At 39.7% G+C, this 20484-nt stretch overlaps 1 protein-coding gene across 1 annotated transcript; it reads left to right on the forward strand.

Annotated features, from left to right (window-relative positions):
* Nucleotides 1-5471: 5471 nt before the first annotated feature.
* ATP6V1D (ATPase, H+ transporting, lysosomal 34kDa, V1 subunit D) lies at nucleotides 5472-19136 on the forward strand (the record flags this gene model as incomplete). Its single annotated transcript, XM_006884802.1, has 8 exons — nucleotides 5472-5678; nucleotides 10617-10734; nucleotides 13401-13480; nucleotides 16342-16409; nucleotides 16771-16815; nucleotides 18001-18104; nucleotides 18802-18868; nucleotides 19008-19136. Coding segments are annotated over exons 1-8 (652 nt in total), but the record flags the coding sequence as incomplete, so codon positions are not given.
* Nucleotides 19137-20484: the final 1348 nt, after the last annotated feature.

Below are 20484 nucleotides of genomic sequence, written 5' to 3' on the forward strand. Positions count from 1 at the left end.
GTAAGTTTGCTGGAAAAGAGATTTAGATTGTTAACAGCTTCAGCTTGCTTGGCTCCACAATCAAACTCTTGGTACTAGCAGTCAGGAAATCAAAAGATTTAATTGCATTAGAAAAATCTGTCATCAGGAACCTCGCCAGAGAACTGAAGAGTAATGATGTCTGTCTGCAGACTAAGGTACATCTGATCCAGGTCATGTCTTCACAATTACTTGCTATGCATAAGAAAGCTGGAGAATGACTAAGGATAATAGGAGAAATGATGCCTTTGAGTTGTGGTGCTGGAGAAAAGAACTAAATATACCATGGACTAGTAAGAGAACAAACAGGTTCAACCTGGAGAGGATGAAACCAGGCTTCTCCTTGGAGGCACGGATTTTGAAACTCTGTCTGATATACTTTACACATTTTGCAAGGAGGGACCAGTCCTTAGAGAGGGACATCAGGCTTGGAGAGGAACAAGATGGAGGTGCAAGAGAAGATGACCCTGGATGAGATGGACTGACTCAGTGACTGGAGTTATGGGGGTAGGTGTGTCAGAGACAATGAGGTTGACTCAAGTAAAGCAAGGGTTCAGAACTGCTGAACACAAGGTCGTTGTGAGTTTCAAGAGACTCAATAGCACATAACATCATCAGAGTTCAGAAAGTAACCAGTAATGAGATCTAAAGAGCAAGGAAAAAAATTGTGACATTTCATTTAATAACTTACTTTTCTTGTCAATTACCAAATAAGGCTATGGTTACCTGGCGTAGAACATCCACATCCAGTTCGTGGAATATCAGAGAACATCTGTAGTAGTTTGGGATCTACTAACTGACATCATTTTCTTAATGGCTTCTCACTGACTTATACATCATACTACTACCTACAGGGCCATATACAACTTAGCCACTGCCTATGAGTACCATCTCTCTAAGGTCCTCATTTTATAAATTAAGAAACTGAAGCACTGGTTAAAAAAATTTGTCCTTTCATACTAACAGGAAGCGATTATTGTTATGTCATTGAGTCAGAACTGACTCATAGCTGACCCTCCAGGTTTTGAGAGGCTATACATCACACAGGAGGAGACTATCCATTATTCTCCCTCAAGAAAATAATTAGAGCCAGGATTTCAACCATGAAGTGTAGATCTAGTTTCTTTCCATCAAGCTATATATTCCAATATTATCAACAAGTATAAGAAGTCAGTCTGGAGACTAAGGTGTGCCTGATCCGGGTTACAGTCTTCACAATTAATGTGCTATGGATCAGAGAGTTGGACAGTGAATAGGGCTGATAGAAAGAGGATTGATGCCTTTGAGCTCTGGTGCTGGAGAAGAGTGTTGAATATACCATGGACTGCTAGAACAAACAGGTTTGTCCTGGAGAGGGTGAAGCCAGAGTATTCCCTGGAGTCAAGGATTCTGAAGCTTCATCTGACATATTTTGGGCATGTTGCAAGGAGGGACTGGTCCTTGGAAAGGGACATCATGTTTGGCAGAGTGGAGGGGAAGTGAAGGAGAGGAAGACCTTTGGTGAGATGGATCGATTCTGTGACTGGAGCGGTGGGAATAAGTGCGTTTGAGATGGCTAGGTTGGCACAGGATGGAACAGCATTTAGAGTTCTTGTACATAGGGTCGCTATGAGTCGCAAGCGACTCGATGGCACCTAACAACAACATAATTTGAAGCCTCTTAAACAAAAAGCAACACTAACACACACACACACACACACACGGCTAGACCACATACCAGAGTAGTGCAAACTACTCTGTAGTAATGTCAATGTGCCCTATTTAATACACAAAAGCAACATACTGATAACAGAAATGTTGTTCTCTTATGGTTTAACAAAACAGGGATTTGGCATTAGACATTCAATGGCTAGAATCTGCCACCAACAAACAGTTGAGCAAATTATTTCCCACTCATTACTTCTGCCCAAGCCCTGCCCTAGGGTCAACTGTTCTCAAATGTCTATATGTAAAGTTTACACCTTTCTGTTATACTCCCTAGACTCCAGGAGGACCATACATAATTTCGACACTATTTCATTAAGGTGCCAATTTCCTCTATTTCTCTCTCACTTTACAGATAAGAAATTAAATCACTGGTTGTTAAAAAGATTGTTGAAAACTAAAATAGTTTCAAAGCAAGTATCACAGTAAGTGATAGACTAGAAACATGAAAGTTTAAAGAGAATGAATAGATGTTAACCACAATTCCTTACCAACTCTAAGTATAAAGCTGATAATCTGTGAGAAGTAAAACTTAATTTGAAGGCCAAAAATCAGACAGTCATGTAAAAATCCTGAGAAGAGATGTAAGTATCAGTATTTTAACTGCTAACAGGAATACTGCTAATGATTTCTGTCATTCACACTAAACTTAAATAGCTGATAAGTATAAAAAGAAGCCATTTCACCAAGAACCAGCCTATCAGTTCACAAGTCACAGGTTTTTATGGTATCTCCTTAAGGAATGCTAATAGCACTCTGCATCATTCAGGAAAGCAGAAATGTCATTAGCTACTTGAGTTAGTCCTTTAAAATTTTTCAAAACACTCTGACTTACTTTATTTTGATTTTAACAAGCCCTCAAGTAAGGCAAGTAGTATGCTAAACTCTGGGACAGCCTGGGTTCTAGTTGTTGCTTTCCTACTCGCTAGCAATGCTTGCTTAAGGTACTCTCTTTATAGTCTGCCTTTTTTTTTGCCTTTGTCACATACAATATAGGCTTACTGCAGGTATAAAATATGATAAAATATAAGCAAAAATATTTTTAGGCACTTAGTATGTTAAAATGCTAAGATATAAAAGAGGTAGTACTTTGATGAATATTAAACAATAATTTTTGCAAAATATACCATGTACCAAACCCTAATAAAAAGGCTTCTACTTAAGGGAAATATATCACAGAAAATGGGGTAGTAAAGACATAATTAAAATAAAATGTACCATCAAAGTAGCATAGTGTGTCAATTAACAGAGAACTCAGGCACAGAAACACTAATTTTCTAAAGAGAAATACTTGATACACATTAGCCCAACTTATGGAAGTCTTACACTAGGTTTCCTACAGTGTAAATGTTTTCTGGAGGCTGTTCAGCTTTCTTCCATCGGGTGGCTGACAGACTGACTCCAAGGGTGGACTTTTAGGTCACCAGCAAAATGCCACAGAGGGCTCCCCTTTGATAAACATTAGCTCTTATTAGGTGTTGCTAAGTCAGCACAGAGTCACAGCAACCATGTGCAACAGAACAAAACCCTGCCCAACCCCATGCAATCCTCATAATCAGTGCTGTGCTTAAATCCATTGTTGCAGATGGTGTGGCTCATTCTCAATGAAGATTTTCCTTTCTTTTATTAACCCGCTATTTTCCTCAAGCATGATGTCCTTCTCCAGGGATTGGGCCCTTCTGAAAATATGCCCAAAGCGACATCCCTGTCTTCTGATATCAATTCCAGAGCATTTTCTTCTAACCCTAAGAACGCTTCATGCACCCTGAGATATAAAAAAATTAAATAAAAAAAAAATCACTTAAGAGTCCTTGGGTGGTGGAAATTACTAAACACCAGAATGGCAACCTAATGGCTGCAGGTGCAAATCCACCTGGGATTTCTTGGAAGAAAGGTCTGGAAATCTGCTTCTGAAAGGAATTACTATAAAGTGCAGGTCTCCAGTAGCACATATAGGATCGCCACCACCACCACCACAAATCTGAATCAACAGATGAAAAATGCTCTGTAGCATGTGTTCTGAAATAAAAGATCCTACTCATGTTTCAAAATATATAAAGACTCTTCAGGTCTTTTCAGGGTAAAAATAATCGTGTCTGGCCCAATTATGTTGGACTTCTTTCTTAAAATCATCAAACTATAGAGAATCCCTGTTTCTTTCCCAAGAAAAGTGAGTGATCAGAGGTGAAAAACTCTTCTTACGGGACAGTAAGAAGAATGCCATTCGTAACACTCACAGCTGTATGCTCTGAATATTAATTTTTGATATAGGACGCTTACACAACGAAACCTGTTAACGACTTCATTGTAGGTGACAAAGGAAATAATCACTAAATCTCTGCAAACACGGACGTGTATCGAACACTGGCAGCCACGGTGCGTTTATGTAATCTCAAATTACCGAAAGACACAGTGTTACAAATTCTTTTCCTCGGAACAGAATTCAATTAGGAGAAAAAGGCTCTCTTCAACATGTCTTCAAGCAGAGTCTGGAAATTAAAGGAGCATACATGCTGGATCTCGGAATACACACTCCATGTGACCGATTTCGTTATTAGAAGAAGAAACAAGTGCGTGTTTCTACAGTTCGACTCCGAATTACTGCCAGAACACAGCCAAGCACCATCAAAAGCAGTAAAACTCGTCAGCACTGTAATTGACTTTAAATTCATGGGTGTTGCAGGCGACAGAAACGCACAAGAGAAAGAGATGAGGGTTTTAAAACCACCACCAATTACTAGCTGGATAAACTTTTGGACTCTTCAGGTCTTTTCAACACGGGGGACCCGGTCCACCGGCTCCTTGAAGGGTCCGGTCTGGTTTCCATTTCGAAACCAGTTTTTTGTAGCGTTGCTGGGGCGGAAGGAAAAAGGGCATTTTTCAGGCCCGGAAAAAGCCAAGATCTGTGTCCAAGGGCGGGACGCCCCATTTCAAAGGGTACCCACTTTTAAGCCGAAGAGACTGGACTGTTGGTTCGACCCGCTCTCCCTCCCGTGCGGATCGCGGACAGCCGGCGTCGGGGGCAGCGGGGAGGCCCGCCGCACAGCCGGCCGGACACTTCCTTCCCGCGCAGGGACGGGATCTTCGTCCAGGGCCCACCCTCCCGACCACCCTTCACCGGCCCCTGACCAAAGTGAGTTCTCGGAGAGCCCCTGCAGAGAGATGAGATACCTGAGCTATGTGTGTGAACTCGCACTGCAGCCCCGCGTTGAGCTCTTGGATTGGGAAGACCTGACTTGCTCCACAAGCAACAGCCACCTAGAAGCCTCAGCGTGTGCTGCGCCGGACTCCACTGCGCATGCGGAGCCACCACGCAAGCGCCACCCTTGTAAGCGGCCCCTCTCTGCCACTGATCATAGAGTCCAGGTCCTCCGAGAACTGGAAAGGCAGTGGCTCATAGAAAGCTCAGGAAAGTGACACTTTTTCATTCTCTTTATTTTTTTCACTGGGTAACCTGTGTGTCTCAGAAAAGAGGCAGGACTCTGTACGCGAAGAATGGGTTCTTTCTCAAATATCTAGTCAACCATGAGGTGGCGCTGTGAGGAAAGACCCAAAATGATGGGAGAGAAGGCGTGTCCTCTTACCGCCCGTCCCAGGGCGCATGTGGTTATGGCGCAGCCGCAAGGGAGCTGAAGAGGGAGGAACTACTGACAAACCGGACTAGGGCGGAAGTCCCGAGGTGTGCACTCCTCAACATCCGGGCATCACATTTCTCATCCTCCCCGCCCTCTCTTTCTCCTGTGCTAACAGGAAACGGAAGTGGGGTGTGTATCGACTGCCTCTTAGCAACGCAAGAGGTCAAATGACCTAACCAGCTGACTCCAGTAGGGAAGGGTTTGTGGCTGCGGGAACTGGAGCTGGTGGTGCAGCCACCGTTGCCCGGCCGGGTATTCGAGCCAAACTGTCATCGCCAAAATGTCAGGAAAAGACCGAATTGAAATCTTTCCCTCTCGAATGTAAGTAAGAGAAGGAGAGAGTCACCCAGAGAGGCCCTCAACACCTGTCTAGGGTGCGATCTCTTCATACGGTGGAACCGGTAGCGTGATTTCGCGTTTTCTGTGCCTTTCCTGAACTGTATCTCAGTCGGTTTTCGTTAGTCTGGAGGGGAGTGCTTTGACAGCTCATACACCAATTAGTCGGAGTGAACCAGACAGGCTCGAGCAATCCCAGCCGGTTGGAACAGGTGCTCGGCCTTTTGACTTGCGTGGAGGCTTCCTGTTTTCACTGTAACCGAGTTATTCAGTCCACAGATCTTTACTGAGGCCTGCTGTGTACCAAGGCCACTGCTGAGCAGGGCGTCCGTGTAACTGGCATCACCCATTAGTGGAGAGACAGACATTTCTGAGAAGGGATGTTCAGTGCGGTCGGAACACAGAAGAGGAGCCCAATTCACGTCGAGGGTTAAATAAAATCGCCCCACCATGGACGTCAGACTAGTGCTTCCTTCTCGTAGACCCAGTGAACTGTCACTGGCTGTAACAAGAAATCCCCGCATTTGCTCTGTCATCATTCCCTTGCTCACATTTCTGTTCATCCATCACATTATAAAATGAGTATTTGTTGACATGCCTTTGTTTTGTGCGTAACTGTGAACTTTCTCCAGGTTGAGAGTTTGTCTAGATTTTTTAAAATTAATTTTAATGAAAGTTTACAGAGGCTTAGAATTTCCAGTCATTCCTTGTTGCACTTTTCTCCCTGCCCACCCCCTCCCCCATCACTCTTTTTCTAGAAAAGAAAAAGAAAAATTCTTTCATTGTTATGCAATCCCTCCCCCCAAGTTCACGCCACTACTATGCAGCCTTCACTCTGGACTTCTGTAATGAGTTTGTCTAAATTTTTAACTTATACCTGATCCATAAAAATTGTAACCTGACAAACTCTTGCTTTGGAATGTATTCATCTTTAAGGCTGCTGTTCTCTTTTAGCCCGAGTTCTTTGACAGGAGACTTCACAGAGCATCTTAGATGTTCGAACAGTTGGTTAAGAAATGAGGGTTGTTTTGGGTTTGTTGTTTGGTTTTTTTTTTTTTCCCATCTGAAATGTACCTAACGACCTGTAGGCTGTTCTCATCTTGTGCTTTCTCCTGCCTCCTGTTTTTGCTTTTCTGTTTTGCAACGAGAAAGCTCAATATCAGCTTTGGCTCTGAGATTTATATTTCAAGTGGTCGTGTCTCTGAGAGTTTTTGTTGTTTTTCTCCTTTTGTATTCTTTGCTGTAAAGACTCTAAAGCTATTGAAACTTTATTAAACCCTAAACCCAGTTCTAATGTGGCCAGGGTGACTATACTTCTTAATGAAAGATTTTTCTTCTATTCTTGCCTTCACCTACTGGTTCTTTAATAGCTATTTATCCTGCATGAGAAGCAAGCTAATTGTGGAGAAAGGTGATATCTATATAACTGAATTAAGAATTTCCATGAAATAGGATCAGAAATACTCTCAAATCTCCGTTGTTGTGGGTTTTTTTTACATTATTTTGCGATACTCAAAACGCTTACATTTACTGTTTTTACCTTATTTCACATGATCAAGGGTAAAATGTGCTTATTTAGGCTAAGATAAGAAAAATGAGGCTTACTGGAAGTAAAAATTGCTGAGAGGAAAAGCAAATACAGGATGTAATCATAGCTAAGTATTTTTCATGTGGCCCAAGAGCAGGTACTTTGTCATACAGTCAGATGTCTCTGATTCAACTGGAAACTAAGCCATCATCTTAGTTGAAGGTCGAAAGTTTTTTCCAATAGTGCTAAACTTCTCTGAAATATGTCGAAAAGCACGGTTTTTCTTTATACCTAATAATAGAAAATATTGGCAATTACTGTTCCACAGTTTCACTTAGCAGTATTATCCTGCAAAATGTTAACTCTTAAAACTGCTTACATACCCGAGAAACCAAAATGAGTTTAGACTGGGACCCTAAGAGGCTTGCAGGATTTGGAACTGACAGAGGTTTGTCAAACCTAGGTTCTACTGTGTAGTTAGACATTGGGCAATCCCATTTAGAGTCTCAACATGAAAAATTTGCCCACTTCACAGAGATACTGTAATTTCAGAGAAAATGAAAATGAACATGTAGAATTTAATCTTAGTAATCAGTTCACTTTTATACTAGAAACTTGCTGGAATCTGGAGTACTAGGTTTTGACTGAAATTTGATCCAAATCTTTTGAGTCCAAATTTTGGTGGTTAGTGTCAACAAAAAAGTATGTTAAATATACACATTGGAGTAGTTAGCTCCTGCTCTGGCTGAAATCTGAACCAGCTTTACCTGGTTAAAATGCCACTGAAGTTACTCAGTGCAAAGTCAGCTTTTCCAAAGAACTTTTGTCTGATGGTACATGTAAAAACTCTTCAAGGAGAGGCAGTGTGGGCTGCGGTTGGGGTGCCGGGGACTTAGGTTAGAGGCTTAGTTTGAGCATTAGACAATTCACTGGAGTTAGAAATTTGTGTGGTTCAAGTTCTTGCCCTGCTTTTTCTTCTCAGAGTGACCATGGGAAAGTTGCTTCATCTTTATGAGCTTCATTTTCCTGATCTTTGAGATAATATCTGGAGTCATTTCCATCTCATATTTTCTCATTAACCATAACCCAAAGGCAAAAGTCCAACACATTAGTGAAAACCCTGTGAATACGCTATTTTCCTTTTTAAAAAATTTTATTGTTTTCTGTGTGTGTGTACCGTCCAATTGGATCTGACAGGTACAGGAGGAAATGGCCCCTTCTTCTCCGGCAGAGCATCTGGTGGATTCAAACCACATATCTCTGGGATTGCAGTGCAGCTTTTTGCCACTAGGCCACCAGAGCTCCCCGTGAATACGCTATTTTATACCATTAGTCGTATGGACTTATATCCCCTTTAGCAATTCTTTAGGTATCTAGGTTCTACAGTCTGTTTTGAATTTTATGACTGACTCCCACACCTCACCCCTCATTTTTTATCCCCCATTACTAAATGTTATGGCAACAAAAATGAAAATGTCAATTTCTGCTGCTGTTTTCTTGACTTTGGTATTGGGGCGTGTGATAAGAACAGGCTTCAGGGTAAATGTAAAGTGGCTGTTCTTTGAAACTTATAGATGCCATTTGTTTCCTAGAGTCATTTACAAAGGGATAAAGAGATTGTTATTGTATCTTCACTGATGCAGTCCAAAAGACATCAAAGCTACATTTAAAAAAATATTAATAATTGCTTGTATAAAATTAAAAAGGTTACAGAAAGAGTATACAAATACACACACACACACACGTTTTTTTTTACCCAGTCTCATTTTGCAAAGATAAATCATTGTCACCAGTTTCTGTGGATCTTTCCTAGAATTGTGCATTAATACAAGGAATAATAGTCCTTTGTACAGCAGTGGGCACTTCAAATGCAAGTCTATTCTTTGTAACAAAATTCTGTTCCATGTTGTTTACCCTTGAGTTGGAACTGACCCATAGCTGACTCTCCAGCGGGAGGAGATTGCCCATCTTTCTCCCGTGGAGCAGCTGGTGGCCTCCAACTGCATGCCTTCAGGATTGCAGTGCAACTTCTTGCCACTAGGCCACCAGAACTCCATACTGTTCCGTATGTATGTATGTATGTATGTATGATGTTGCTTATTGCCTTTGAGTCAAGCACAACTCATAATGACCCTATGAACAAAAGGCCTGAAGCCCCTCTACAACTATCAACATTTATCAAAGTTCATAGAGTTTCTGGAGGCATGTTATTTAGGAAGTATATGCCACTCCTGCTTCCAAGTATTTATGATATGTATGCGTTTTTTTCTTTTTTGTGACTACTTATTCTGCACTTTTGCTGTTATAAATATAGTTACAGTGTTTCCTCTGCCAGTGCTTCTGCTGTACACACAGGAGTAAATATGTAGGATGACTTTTTCAAAGTGAAACTGCTGGTCTGATGGTAAATTTGTTTCAGATTTAACATGGACAAATACATAGAAGTTGTTACTGTTGTTGTTGTTAATGTGTCATAGGTGACTCATGGCGACCCTGTGAATGAAAGTCCTCAACACTTGGTGTGACTTTCATACTTTCTCCAGATTCATAGGGTTTCTGGAGGCAAGCTATTAAGGAAGTGGATGCCAGTCCTGCCTCCAAGACACTTACAAGTGAAAATAAATGTGAACTTTTTACCATTAAATCAGAACTGACTCATAGCTGATCCTTCATCAGGTTTTCAGAGGCTAGAGGTCACAAAGAGGAGATAGGTCATCCTTCTCCTATGGAACAGCTAATGGATTCAACCTTTGAGTTGGCAGCACAACTCCTTACCTACTAGGTTGTCAGAGTTCCGTGTGTGTGTGTGTGTGTGTGTATGTGTGTGTGTGTGTGTGTGTGTGTCAATGTATATAAATATAAAATTTTGGGTTTTTTAAAGAGTGTTAGATACTGAAACAATATTTTAACTAATAAACAAGTATTTATAATTGGCATGCAAATAGGGCTGCTGGGTAACATTAGGATTTAATAACTATGTATTCTAGCTACTAAGGGAACTCTGGTAGCCTCCTCTACAGGGATTTGTGCTACTAACCCTAAGGGCATGTGTCTCTGGCAGTTTGAACCCATCAGTGGCTCAGAGGGATAAAGATGTGCAGTCTTCTCCCATGGGATTAACAGCCTCAGAAACTCAGTGGAGACTCAACTATTTGTTAGTCCCCACTCAAAGGCAATGAATAAGTGAGATATTTCTTAGATAATTGTTTTAAATACATTATTCATCTGCCAGACATTCAGGGTAGAAAACTACAATATTGAAAACCAACTAAAACTTGTCAGCTACAAATTATGTATATTCTCACTCATGAAGTCAAAGAATAAAGCATCATTTTAACATTGTTGAGGAGCTATTTTGTTTCTTTAAAACAACGTATTTGATTCTTCTTTTTCAGGGCCCAGACTATCATGAAGGCTCGGTTGAAAGGTGCACAGACAGGCCGAAACCTCTTGAAGAAAAAATCCGATGCTTTAACTCTTCGATTTCGACAGATCCTAAAGAAGATAATAGAGGTAGGATACACATTGCCCAGAACAGTATTCATTTTGTGACACTTGGCATTTTGAATTCTTATCTAAGGTTTTGTAATTAATTCCCTCTGAAAAAAATTTAAAATGCCATTGTCATTCAAACAAGCTTAGAGAGTTTATTTTATGAAATGCAAATCCGTTACCCTTGTGTTAAAATCTCTGTTGGATCAAATCTGACTAAATTTTTTCCTAGTTCTTCCTCTATGACGTTTATGTTGGTTAAGTTTTTATCTGAAATACTCTTCTCCCAATTTTCTCATAACTCTCTGGCCATTGTGTCCTCTTCAGAGAGGCCATTCCTGGCTACCCAATCTGAAATGCTACCTAAATTTCCCTCCAACGTCTCGTTTTATTTTTATCATAACACTACTGAATGATACTGCCTAATATGTTCTCCCTACTAGATTGTAAGAATGAGAGCAGAGACTTTGTTTTTCAGCACTGTTTTTCCAGTGCCAAAAATAATGCTCTGGTAGCCTAGTGAGTAAGGAGTTGTGCTGCCAGATCAGAGGCAGGGGGGGTCAAATCCTTCAGCTGTTTTAACAGGAAAGATGGGCACTGTCCACACATGCAGTTCATAGCCTCTGAAAACCTTTTGGAGGGTCAGCTGTCAGTTCCAGCTTGATGAAGAAGAGATGAAATGACGACGAAAATAATGCCCTGGGGAGCAGTGGGTAGCCTATTGAGTGGCCTTACTGAAAGGTTGGCAGATTCAAATCCACTAGCCACTCTGTGGGAAAATGATGGGCAGTCTGTTCCCATAGGTTTTAAAGTCTCAGGAAACCAGTTGTAGGAACTGGAACTGACCTAGTGGCCGTGAGTTTGGTTTTATAAAACAGTGCTAGGGGCTCTGTGACACAGGATGTAAAGTATTTGCTTATAATTAAAATGCTGGCAGTTCAGACCTGCCGTGCTCTGAAGAAGCAAGCCGTGACTGTCTGCCTCCATTCAGACTGACAGACCTAGAAGTCCCCTAGGCTCCTTGTCAGAATTGACTTGGCAGCAGTAGATTTGGTTTGGTTTAATATAATGTGGACATGTAATGGGTTTTAATTCATCACTTTTTGGGCAGATGCTATGTGACTACAGAAATTTGTTGGTTTTTTAAATTATCTTTTGATAAATTGTTGTTGTTTTTAGGTGCATCGGGTTGAGTATGACTCATAGTGACCCTGTGAACAAAAGATCTAAACCCTGTTCTATATCCTGTGCCATCCTCATGCTTCCTGACACACACGAACCCATTTCAACAGCCATCATGTCCACCTAGTTGAGGGTCTTCCTCTCCTTTTCCAGCACTCCACCCTTCCCAGCATCATGTCCTTCTCTCAGGAATAGCCCCTCCTAGCAGCATGCCCAAAGTTTGTGAGACAAAGCCTCATCATTCTTGATTTCAGAGAACACTCCACCCACTCCAAGACCTATCTGTTTGTTCTCTTTCTGCTTTATTGACTATATGCAAAGACATTTGATTGTGTGGATCATAACAAGTTATGGCTAACATTGAGAAGAATGGGATTTCTAGAACACTTAATTTTGCTCATGCAAAACCGATATCTCAACCAAGAGGCTGTTGTGTGAACAGAGCAAGGGAACACTGCGTGGTTTAAAATTAAGGGAGTGTGTCAGGGTTGCATTATCTCTCCATTCCTATTTAGCTTGTATGATGAAAAGATTATTTGAGAAGCTGGACTCTGTGAAGAAGAATGTGGCATCAAGTTTGGAGAAAAATTCATCAGTAACCTGCATTATGCACATGACACAGCCTTGCTTGATGAAAGTGATGAGGACTTGAAACACTTGTTTCAGAAGATCAAAAAATATAGCCTTCGATTTGGATTGAATCTCAATGTCAAGAAAAATTCTAAACACTGGCACATCACAATAGAGAAAAGATTGAAATTGTCAGTAACTTAAACTTACTTGGATTCACAATCAACACCCTTTGTACCAGCAGTCAGAATATCAGGAGACCTATTTCATTGGTAAGTCTGCAGTCAGGGACCTCTCCAAATTACAGAGGTGCAGTACTGTCAGTTTGAGGACTAAGGTCCGTCTGTTCAGGACATAGTCCTTTCACTCATTTGCTATGCATCTGAGAGCTGGACCGTGAATAAGGATGACAGAAGAAGAATTGATGTGTTTGAGCTGTATTCTAAACATCCCATGGACTGCCAAAAGAACAAATGTGTTTTGGAGAAAGTACAGCCAGAATGCTCCTTGGAGGCAAAGATGTTAAAGCTTTGGGTCACATACTTTAGGCATGTTGGTAGGAGACACTGTTTCTTGGAGAGGGACATGATGTTTGGAAAGGCAGAAAGTCAGTGAGGAAGAGGAAGACCCTCAACCAGGTGGATTGACGCAGTGACTGCCACAATGGGCTCTTGCATGTCAGGAAATGTGAATATGGCTCAGGATAGAATGGGGTTCAGATCTGTTGTTCATTGGATTGCTGTGGGTCGTACATTACTGTACAGCACCTAACAACTACATTAACAAAATGTTCAAATAATAATTGGAATTAAAAAAAATTTTTTTTCCATTTTCATGCACCATGTAAGCATAACATACTGCTAATTATTAAAGGATCATAGTTAACGTTTTCCTTGTAAAGAACTTAGTTGAATTTGTGGTCTGTGCTTTTCCAGACTAAAATGTTGATGGGTGAAGTGATGCGAGAAGCTGCCTTTTCACTAGCTGAAGCCAAGTTCACAGCTGGCGACTTTAGGTAAGAAGACTGAATGTGATGTTTTGAGAAAACAAACTGCTTTCATGTTAATAATTTTATTTTAAAAATACTTAAATATTAACAACCAAGAACATTTTTAAGCCTCATAACCCAAATACCATTATTTTTATTGCCATCCACATGCATTTTTACATAGTTCCTGGACAGGTTATGTAATTAATTAATTAATTTTTATTTTATTATTTTTTTTTTTTTAGGATATGTAGTAGTTTATAATCTGTTTGCTTTTAACATTCTGCCATGGACATTTTTTCTATGTCATATGGTTGCATAATTTTATCTGTTGTGGTGGTGGTGTACCATTGAGTCAGAACCTACCCAAAGCTGACCTTACAGCAGGTTTTCACAGGCAGTTTATCGCTTGGGAGCAGACTGCCCATCCTTCTCCCACAGAGCATATGGTAGATTTGAACTGCATGTCTTCAGGATTGCAGCATAGCTTTTTGCTAGGAGGCTACCAGAGCTCCCTAGATAGACCACAATTTATTAACTCTTCTAATGATTGGGCTTTAGGTTTTCGGTTTTTTTGAATATTTCCCTCCCCCCCTTTTTTAAAAATTATTAAATTTTATTAATTTTAATGAACATTTACAGAAATTTTTGGTTTTCATTCATTCATTGTTGCACTTTTTTTTTTTTAATATTAAGGAGTGTGTGCAGTGGGAACTTTCATGCATTTTTCTTGGTTTCTAGTAAATGATTTCTTTCTAAGAATGAAATTACTTAAAGGACTTGAGTTTTATGACTTTTACCATAGGAGTCCCTAAGTGGTGCTTGCTTAGCTACTAACAAAAAAGTGGGCAATCCAGACTCATCCAGAGGCATCTTGAAAGGCCTGGCATTCTGCTCCTGTATGGTCGTAGTCATGAAAACTCTGAGGAGCACAGCTTTGCTTTTGCTAGTTTATGCTTCAAAGCTATGTATTGTGTACAGAGTAGTTTACATTATTACTTTACAAAGGAGTTTTACCAGTTTCTCAGTGTTAACGTGATTTTCAAAGTGGCTCTTATGATGTGGATGAAGCAAACACCATTTAACTCTGTTTATGTTCACTATCTTCCTGAAGTCATCAGGATAGATAGATACAGGTGAGAGTTGCTTCAGGGTTTCTGATTTTAGTCTTTCCCCAGTGGTACACACGATACCTTCTTTCTTTTCTTGTTTAGAAACTATTATCCTGAAAAATATACATAACAAAATGATTATACTCTGTCCTCCTCTTTTTCCAAATCATTCTGCCTCTGTTAATATACTTACAGTGTGTCCTTTAGCTAAATATTCCCCCAGTATATGCATTCCTGGCTGTCCAGTTGATCCCAGTTCATGGTGACCCCATGTGTGACAGAGAAGAACTATGCTCTTAGGATTTTCAGTGGCTGATATTTTGGAAGTAGATCACCAGGTCTTTTTTCTTAGGTGTCTTTGGGTGGACTTGAACCTCCAGTCTTCCATTTAGCAGCCCAGTGCTGTAATGTTTACACATCCCAGAGACTTTGCCTTCATCATTAGTGTGGTGTTTGTGTTTGTTTTTTTTTAAATTTTATTGACTTGTGTATAATCATTCATATGCATTTTGTTTCGTGTATGTATTTTTTGTGTTTTATACAGTAATTGTGTTTCATTCATGTTCCTTGAGTAATATATGTATAAATATTCAAAAGGGGTAAGAGAGAAAAGGGGAGCAGAAAAAAGAGAAGATGGGGGAATCACTTAGTTTGTTTTTAAGAGCTTACCTGGCATCAGATCTTACACAGCCAGAGTGTGTGTGTGGCGGGGATAGGTGTAAGGATACTACCATTTAAAGTAGTAAACAGGCTTTAATTTTTTTTACCAATACTGGTATGATTAAAAATGGCATTGATTTTTTTTCCTTGCAGAAGGTGAGAATAATATTTAAATGTGTTTTTTTAAACAATTTTTACATTTTATTTTATTATTGTGTGTGTGTGTGTGTGTGTATGTGTGTGCTGTCAAATTGGATCTGACAGGTACAGGAGGAGATTGTTCCTCCTTCTCCAGCAGAGCATCTGGTGGATTAGAACTGTGCATCTCAAAAAGAAAAAAGAACTGTGCATCTCTGGGATTGCAGTGCAGCTTCTTGCCCCTAGGCCACCAGAGCCTACCAGTATTTAAATGTTTTATAAATGTGGTTCAGGTTTGTTGTGGAGAAAACACATTGCTTTAGGAGACTTAACAGGGAGTCAGACAAGGTTAATGGAAGTTAGATAGGTTTTAGAATAAAAAAATGGAATGCTTTACTTAACCAGGTGAATAGTAAACCTAGAAAGAAGCAGTTTTCTCTACAGTAGGTGTACAGTAGAACTTAAAACCATACATACCATGTGTATGATTGAAAACGGAAGTGTTTTAAGCACTTTGCAAATTGTGTGTCCTTGTTTTTTTATGGCTTATGTGGTTAGGAGCCCTGGCGATTATGTGTTTAAGCACCTCTTGCTAACCAAAAGGTCAGCAGTGCATTCAAAGGGTCAACAGGAAAACACTTTTTTTTTCTTTTTTTTTTTTTTAACAGAAAAGCATTTGACAGCATGCTTCCATAAACATTCACAGCTTTGGGAGCTCTGTGACTGCTCTGTTGCTGTGAGTCCACGTGAACTCAGCAGCAGCTGGTTTAATGCTTTGAATGTTCTTCATTTCTGCTCTGTCACACTTCTGGCAGCAGAAATTTCTCTCCTTTTTGGGAAAAGACAAATATCAAAACTTCCTTAGTTGTGACATCCCTTTTTTGGTTTACTAGAACATTGAAAGTATCCAGTGGATTCCTTTAGTTTATTTTTCACCCTGAAAACACAACTAAATCAGGGCTTTTTCTTTCTCTGTAGCACCACAGTTATCCAGAATGTGAACAAAGCCCAGGTGAAGATTCGTGCAAAGAAAGATAATGTAGCAGGTAATTTTTCAATCCTGTAAAAGCTACCAGGGTTGGAACAGAAGAGATTTGAAAATAACCTGTGTAAGTAGCAAGACTTAGATTTTCCAGTTTCTTTGCCTTGGAGCAAGTTGATTGCTTGGTTTTACATGTTAAAACCAGTGTAATAATCAGATCTCTTATTTCTTACAGTGATTTGACTCTGACGAAAAATGACCAATTAAAGCAGGTTCCTAAATTCATTCATTGGAGCCAGTTATAATTCTAGACTTAATCTCTTGACTTTGTGTAGTTAATGAAGAAGAAACACCAGAAACAGTGGCTAGGAAATAGTACTTCATGAGTCTTTTTGTGATTTAAGGCATTCTTCTCTGTTTAACAGGTGTTACTTTGCCAGTGTTTGAACATTACCATGAAGGAACTGACAGTAAGTAGGAAACTTATAGCTAGAAACTTTTCTTTACATGTTCAGTCACCCATTAGATGTCTGTATTGTCTTTCTATACCAGATTTCCAGATTTGGTCTTTTTAATGTAGAATTTCAGACATTGTTGTAGTCTGAATATGGGATCTTTGTAGATATTTTAGCTCCTTCACAATTCTAAATTGTCGTACCCATTCCTAATTTGAGTTAGACAATGAAGAAGACAAGTTAGACAAAGACTGAAGAAGAATCGATGCCTTTGAATTGTGGTGCTGGAGAAGAGTATTGACTAGACTGTGGATGACTTTAAGAACAAACCAGCTTGTCTTGGAGCAAGTACAACCAGGGTGCTTCTTAGGCGCAAGGATGGTGAAACTTTGTCTCACTTACTTTGGATATATTGTCAGGAAGTGCCAGTCCTCGGAAGACGCCATCATGCTGGGAAAGGTGGAGGGTCAGCAAAAGAGGAAAACCCTCAACAAGACGGAAAGAGACAGTGACTACAGCAGAGGGTTGAGCAGGACAGATTGTGACAAGGGCCCGGGACAGAGCAAGGACTTGTGCGTCGGCTTGCTGTGTATAGCAAGCAGTCAAGTCCATGGCGTTAAAGAAATGATTTTTTTTTTTAAAGTAGTAACATATTCTAGTCAACTTTTTTCTTTTCTTTTTCCATCAAAATACTATTCTTTCTGGCCTTTATAGTTTAGATAATATTTATAATTTAGATAATAATATATAATTGGTTTAGATAATATCTGATTAAATCATACAGAATAAGTGATAACAGTTTATATAAAGACAAAATGTTTCTGATCGTTGCCTGCTAAAAGAGCATCACTGTATCATGGCAATTAAGAAGTATGGTTTTGCTTTAAAATTCAGCAAGCTGGTGAAGTGGAGGTTGGATGAAAGCTTCCCCTGCTTTATAGATTTATACTATATATATATATTTTTTTTTTTTACATATATATTATTTGTAGAAAAATCTCTCTGTGGAGAACTTCACTCAGCAGCATTGTCTTGCAGTGTCTGGAGCGTGAGGTGGACACTTCATGTTTGTGTTTGACCAGTCACTGAATTTATCTTTCCATGATCAGTGGTAGTGTGCATTATCTTCTTTTTAGGAATTATACAGGGAAGATTGTTTCTTTTCCGTAATTACAAATGTTGTCTGACTGGCTCTTTCAGGTTATGAACTGACTGGTTTAGCCAGAGGTGGGGAACAGTTGGCGAAGTTAAAGAGAAATTATGCCAAAGCAGTGGAACTACTGGTGGAACTCGCTTCACTGCAGGTAAGCAGCAAACCAAGAGACTTCCTGCAGTTTTATTATTAATAATCAAGCAAAAGAGAATCCGGTCTTGGGTCAGAGGATACCATAGTAATCCAAACATTTCATAAACCATTGTGAAATTAGACCTAAAATCTTTTAATGTCTGAAATGGTGGCTTCAGCACCTTTTTCCTGCTTTTTATGCCTAACAAAAGGTTATACAGTTTTGCTAGATGAAAAACAGCAAGTAGAGAAATAATATAACGTGGCTTTATGCATGAAGATAATAGTTTTTCTTGTCTAAGCACTTACTGGAGACCTCGGGTGGTTTAGTCCATGCAGGTTTGCATTTCTAACCTAGAGTTGTTCTCTGGTGATTAAGTTCACCAGCGGGTCTGAGAGTGAGATGTGCAGTCTCCTCCTTTGTGACTTACAGCCTCTGAAAATCCAATGAGGGTCAATGCCGAGTCAGTCCAGATTCAGCGGCAATTAGAGATTTTAAATACATATCCACGTTACTAGTTTATGCTTTTCCCACTTGCCATTTCTTTATTTGAATCTGGAAATAAAAAAGACTTACACTAACAAATAATGCTAGATATATGGAAATCTCACCAGAATTTAGGTCCCGTTATTTTCTAGTTTGAGAGGAGTCAAGTGAACAGCAGGGTTAGGATGATTTGTTTTTATTTTATCATTAATGTGTCCTTTCATTTCAGACTTCATTTGTTACCCTCGATGAAGCTATTAAGATAACCAACAGACGTGTAAATGCTATTGAACATGGTGAGTGTAAATTGCTGTGAGGGTGTCTTGCTCATCCTCTGTTTTTTTTTTTAAATTTTTGTGTGGGTGTACAGTCAAATCAGATCTGACTGGTACAGGATTGCTCATTCTCTTGTCCACACCATCATTATCTCTGAAGCTTTAGAAGGGTTTAAGACAGTGCATCTGCTGACAGTAAGCGAAGAGCAGTATGTGGCAAGTACAACAGAAAGTTACAAAGTGGTTGCTACAAGTGTGTGTATGATTGAAGGAGTTGTAGAAGAAAGTGGTGAGTTAAAGACAGAATGCCTTACGAGGGAGGTTCTGATTATGCATGTAGTATTCAAACTGTTTTAAAGAGCCTCCCCCCTTCTCACTGCCTCCAGGTTTCTTATGCTCCCCCAATGATTAATCAATAAATCTGGTTAATATAATGCTTAATGTTAAATTTTCCTTCTTTGAGGCTTATGTCTTTTTTTTTTTTTTTTAGTCATTATTTTTTGTGCATGCACCGTCAAATCAGATCTGACTGGTACAGGAGGAAATTGCCCCTCCTTCTCCGGCAGAGCATCTGGTGGATTTGAACCGTGTACCTCTGGGATTGCAGTACAGCTTCTTGCCACTAGGCCACCAGAGCTCCCCTGAGGATTATGTCTTGACTTGCTGAACTCTCATTTCTAAAAATAGACTTCCCCATTTTGATTCATTTTTCTTTTATTCGTTTATGATTGTTTAGTGTTGATAATACTTTTTGTGCAATTAAATCACATTTTTAAAATAGTGAAGAAGCAAAATCTGAACTGTAAAGATACTTAACTTGAAGCTCTTTTACTGTTAGAAAGGAAGTTATCTGGTATTTTAAAAACACAAAGCACCTTTTTTTGACTGCTTACTAGTGCTTCGTATATAGAGCTGCAAACAAAAAAGTGAAAAAGGTAGCAGTACTCATCAAGAGTTCAGATTCTAAAAGCAGAATAAGTAAATTCTATGTAAAGTGGTGCTGGAGAAGAATATTGAATGTACCATGGACTGCCAAGAAACAAACAGATTCATCCTGGAGGGGGTTAAACCAGGCTACTCTTTGGAGGCAAGGATTCTGGGGCTTCGTCTGACATACTTTGGACATATTGTAAGGAGAGACGGGTCTTTGGAGAGGGACATCATGCTTGGTAGGGAAGAGGGACAGCGCAGGAGGGGAAGACCCTCTATGAGGTGGATTGATTCAGTGACTGGGGTAGTCGGAATGGGTGTGTCAGAGGCAATGCGATTGGCACAGGATAGAGCAGGATTTAGAGCTGTTATACATAGGGTCGCTATGAGTCGCAAACAGCTTGACAGCACATAACATCAACAACAAACAATGTAAAGTAGAACCCAGTAACTCACATAAAATGTGAATTATTGTAATATTTAAAGACATTTCTGTGGTTCAGTATTACATATCCATATATATAGTTAATAGTCATTATTTTGGTCTGAGATGTTATCTATAGATTAAAAAAAAAAAAACCACCAAGACAGTCAAAGAGCAAATACCAAATATTAAAGAGCTGAACAGAAGATTCCAAAAGGCTGCTCGGAATGACAAAGCAAAATACTACAATGAAATGTGCGAGGAGCTAGAGTCAGAAAATCAA

This window comes from Elephantulus edwardii, unplaced genomic scaffold (genome assembly GCF_000299155.1).
Source record: "Elephantulus edwardii isolate Elephantulus edwardi_28Jun2011 unplaced genomic scaffold, EleEdw1.0 scaffold00037, whole genome shotgun sequence".
In the NCBI taxonomy this organism is placed as follows: Eukaryota; Metazoa; Chordata; class Mammalia; order Macroscelidea; family Macroscelididae; genus Elephantulus; species Elephantulus edwardii.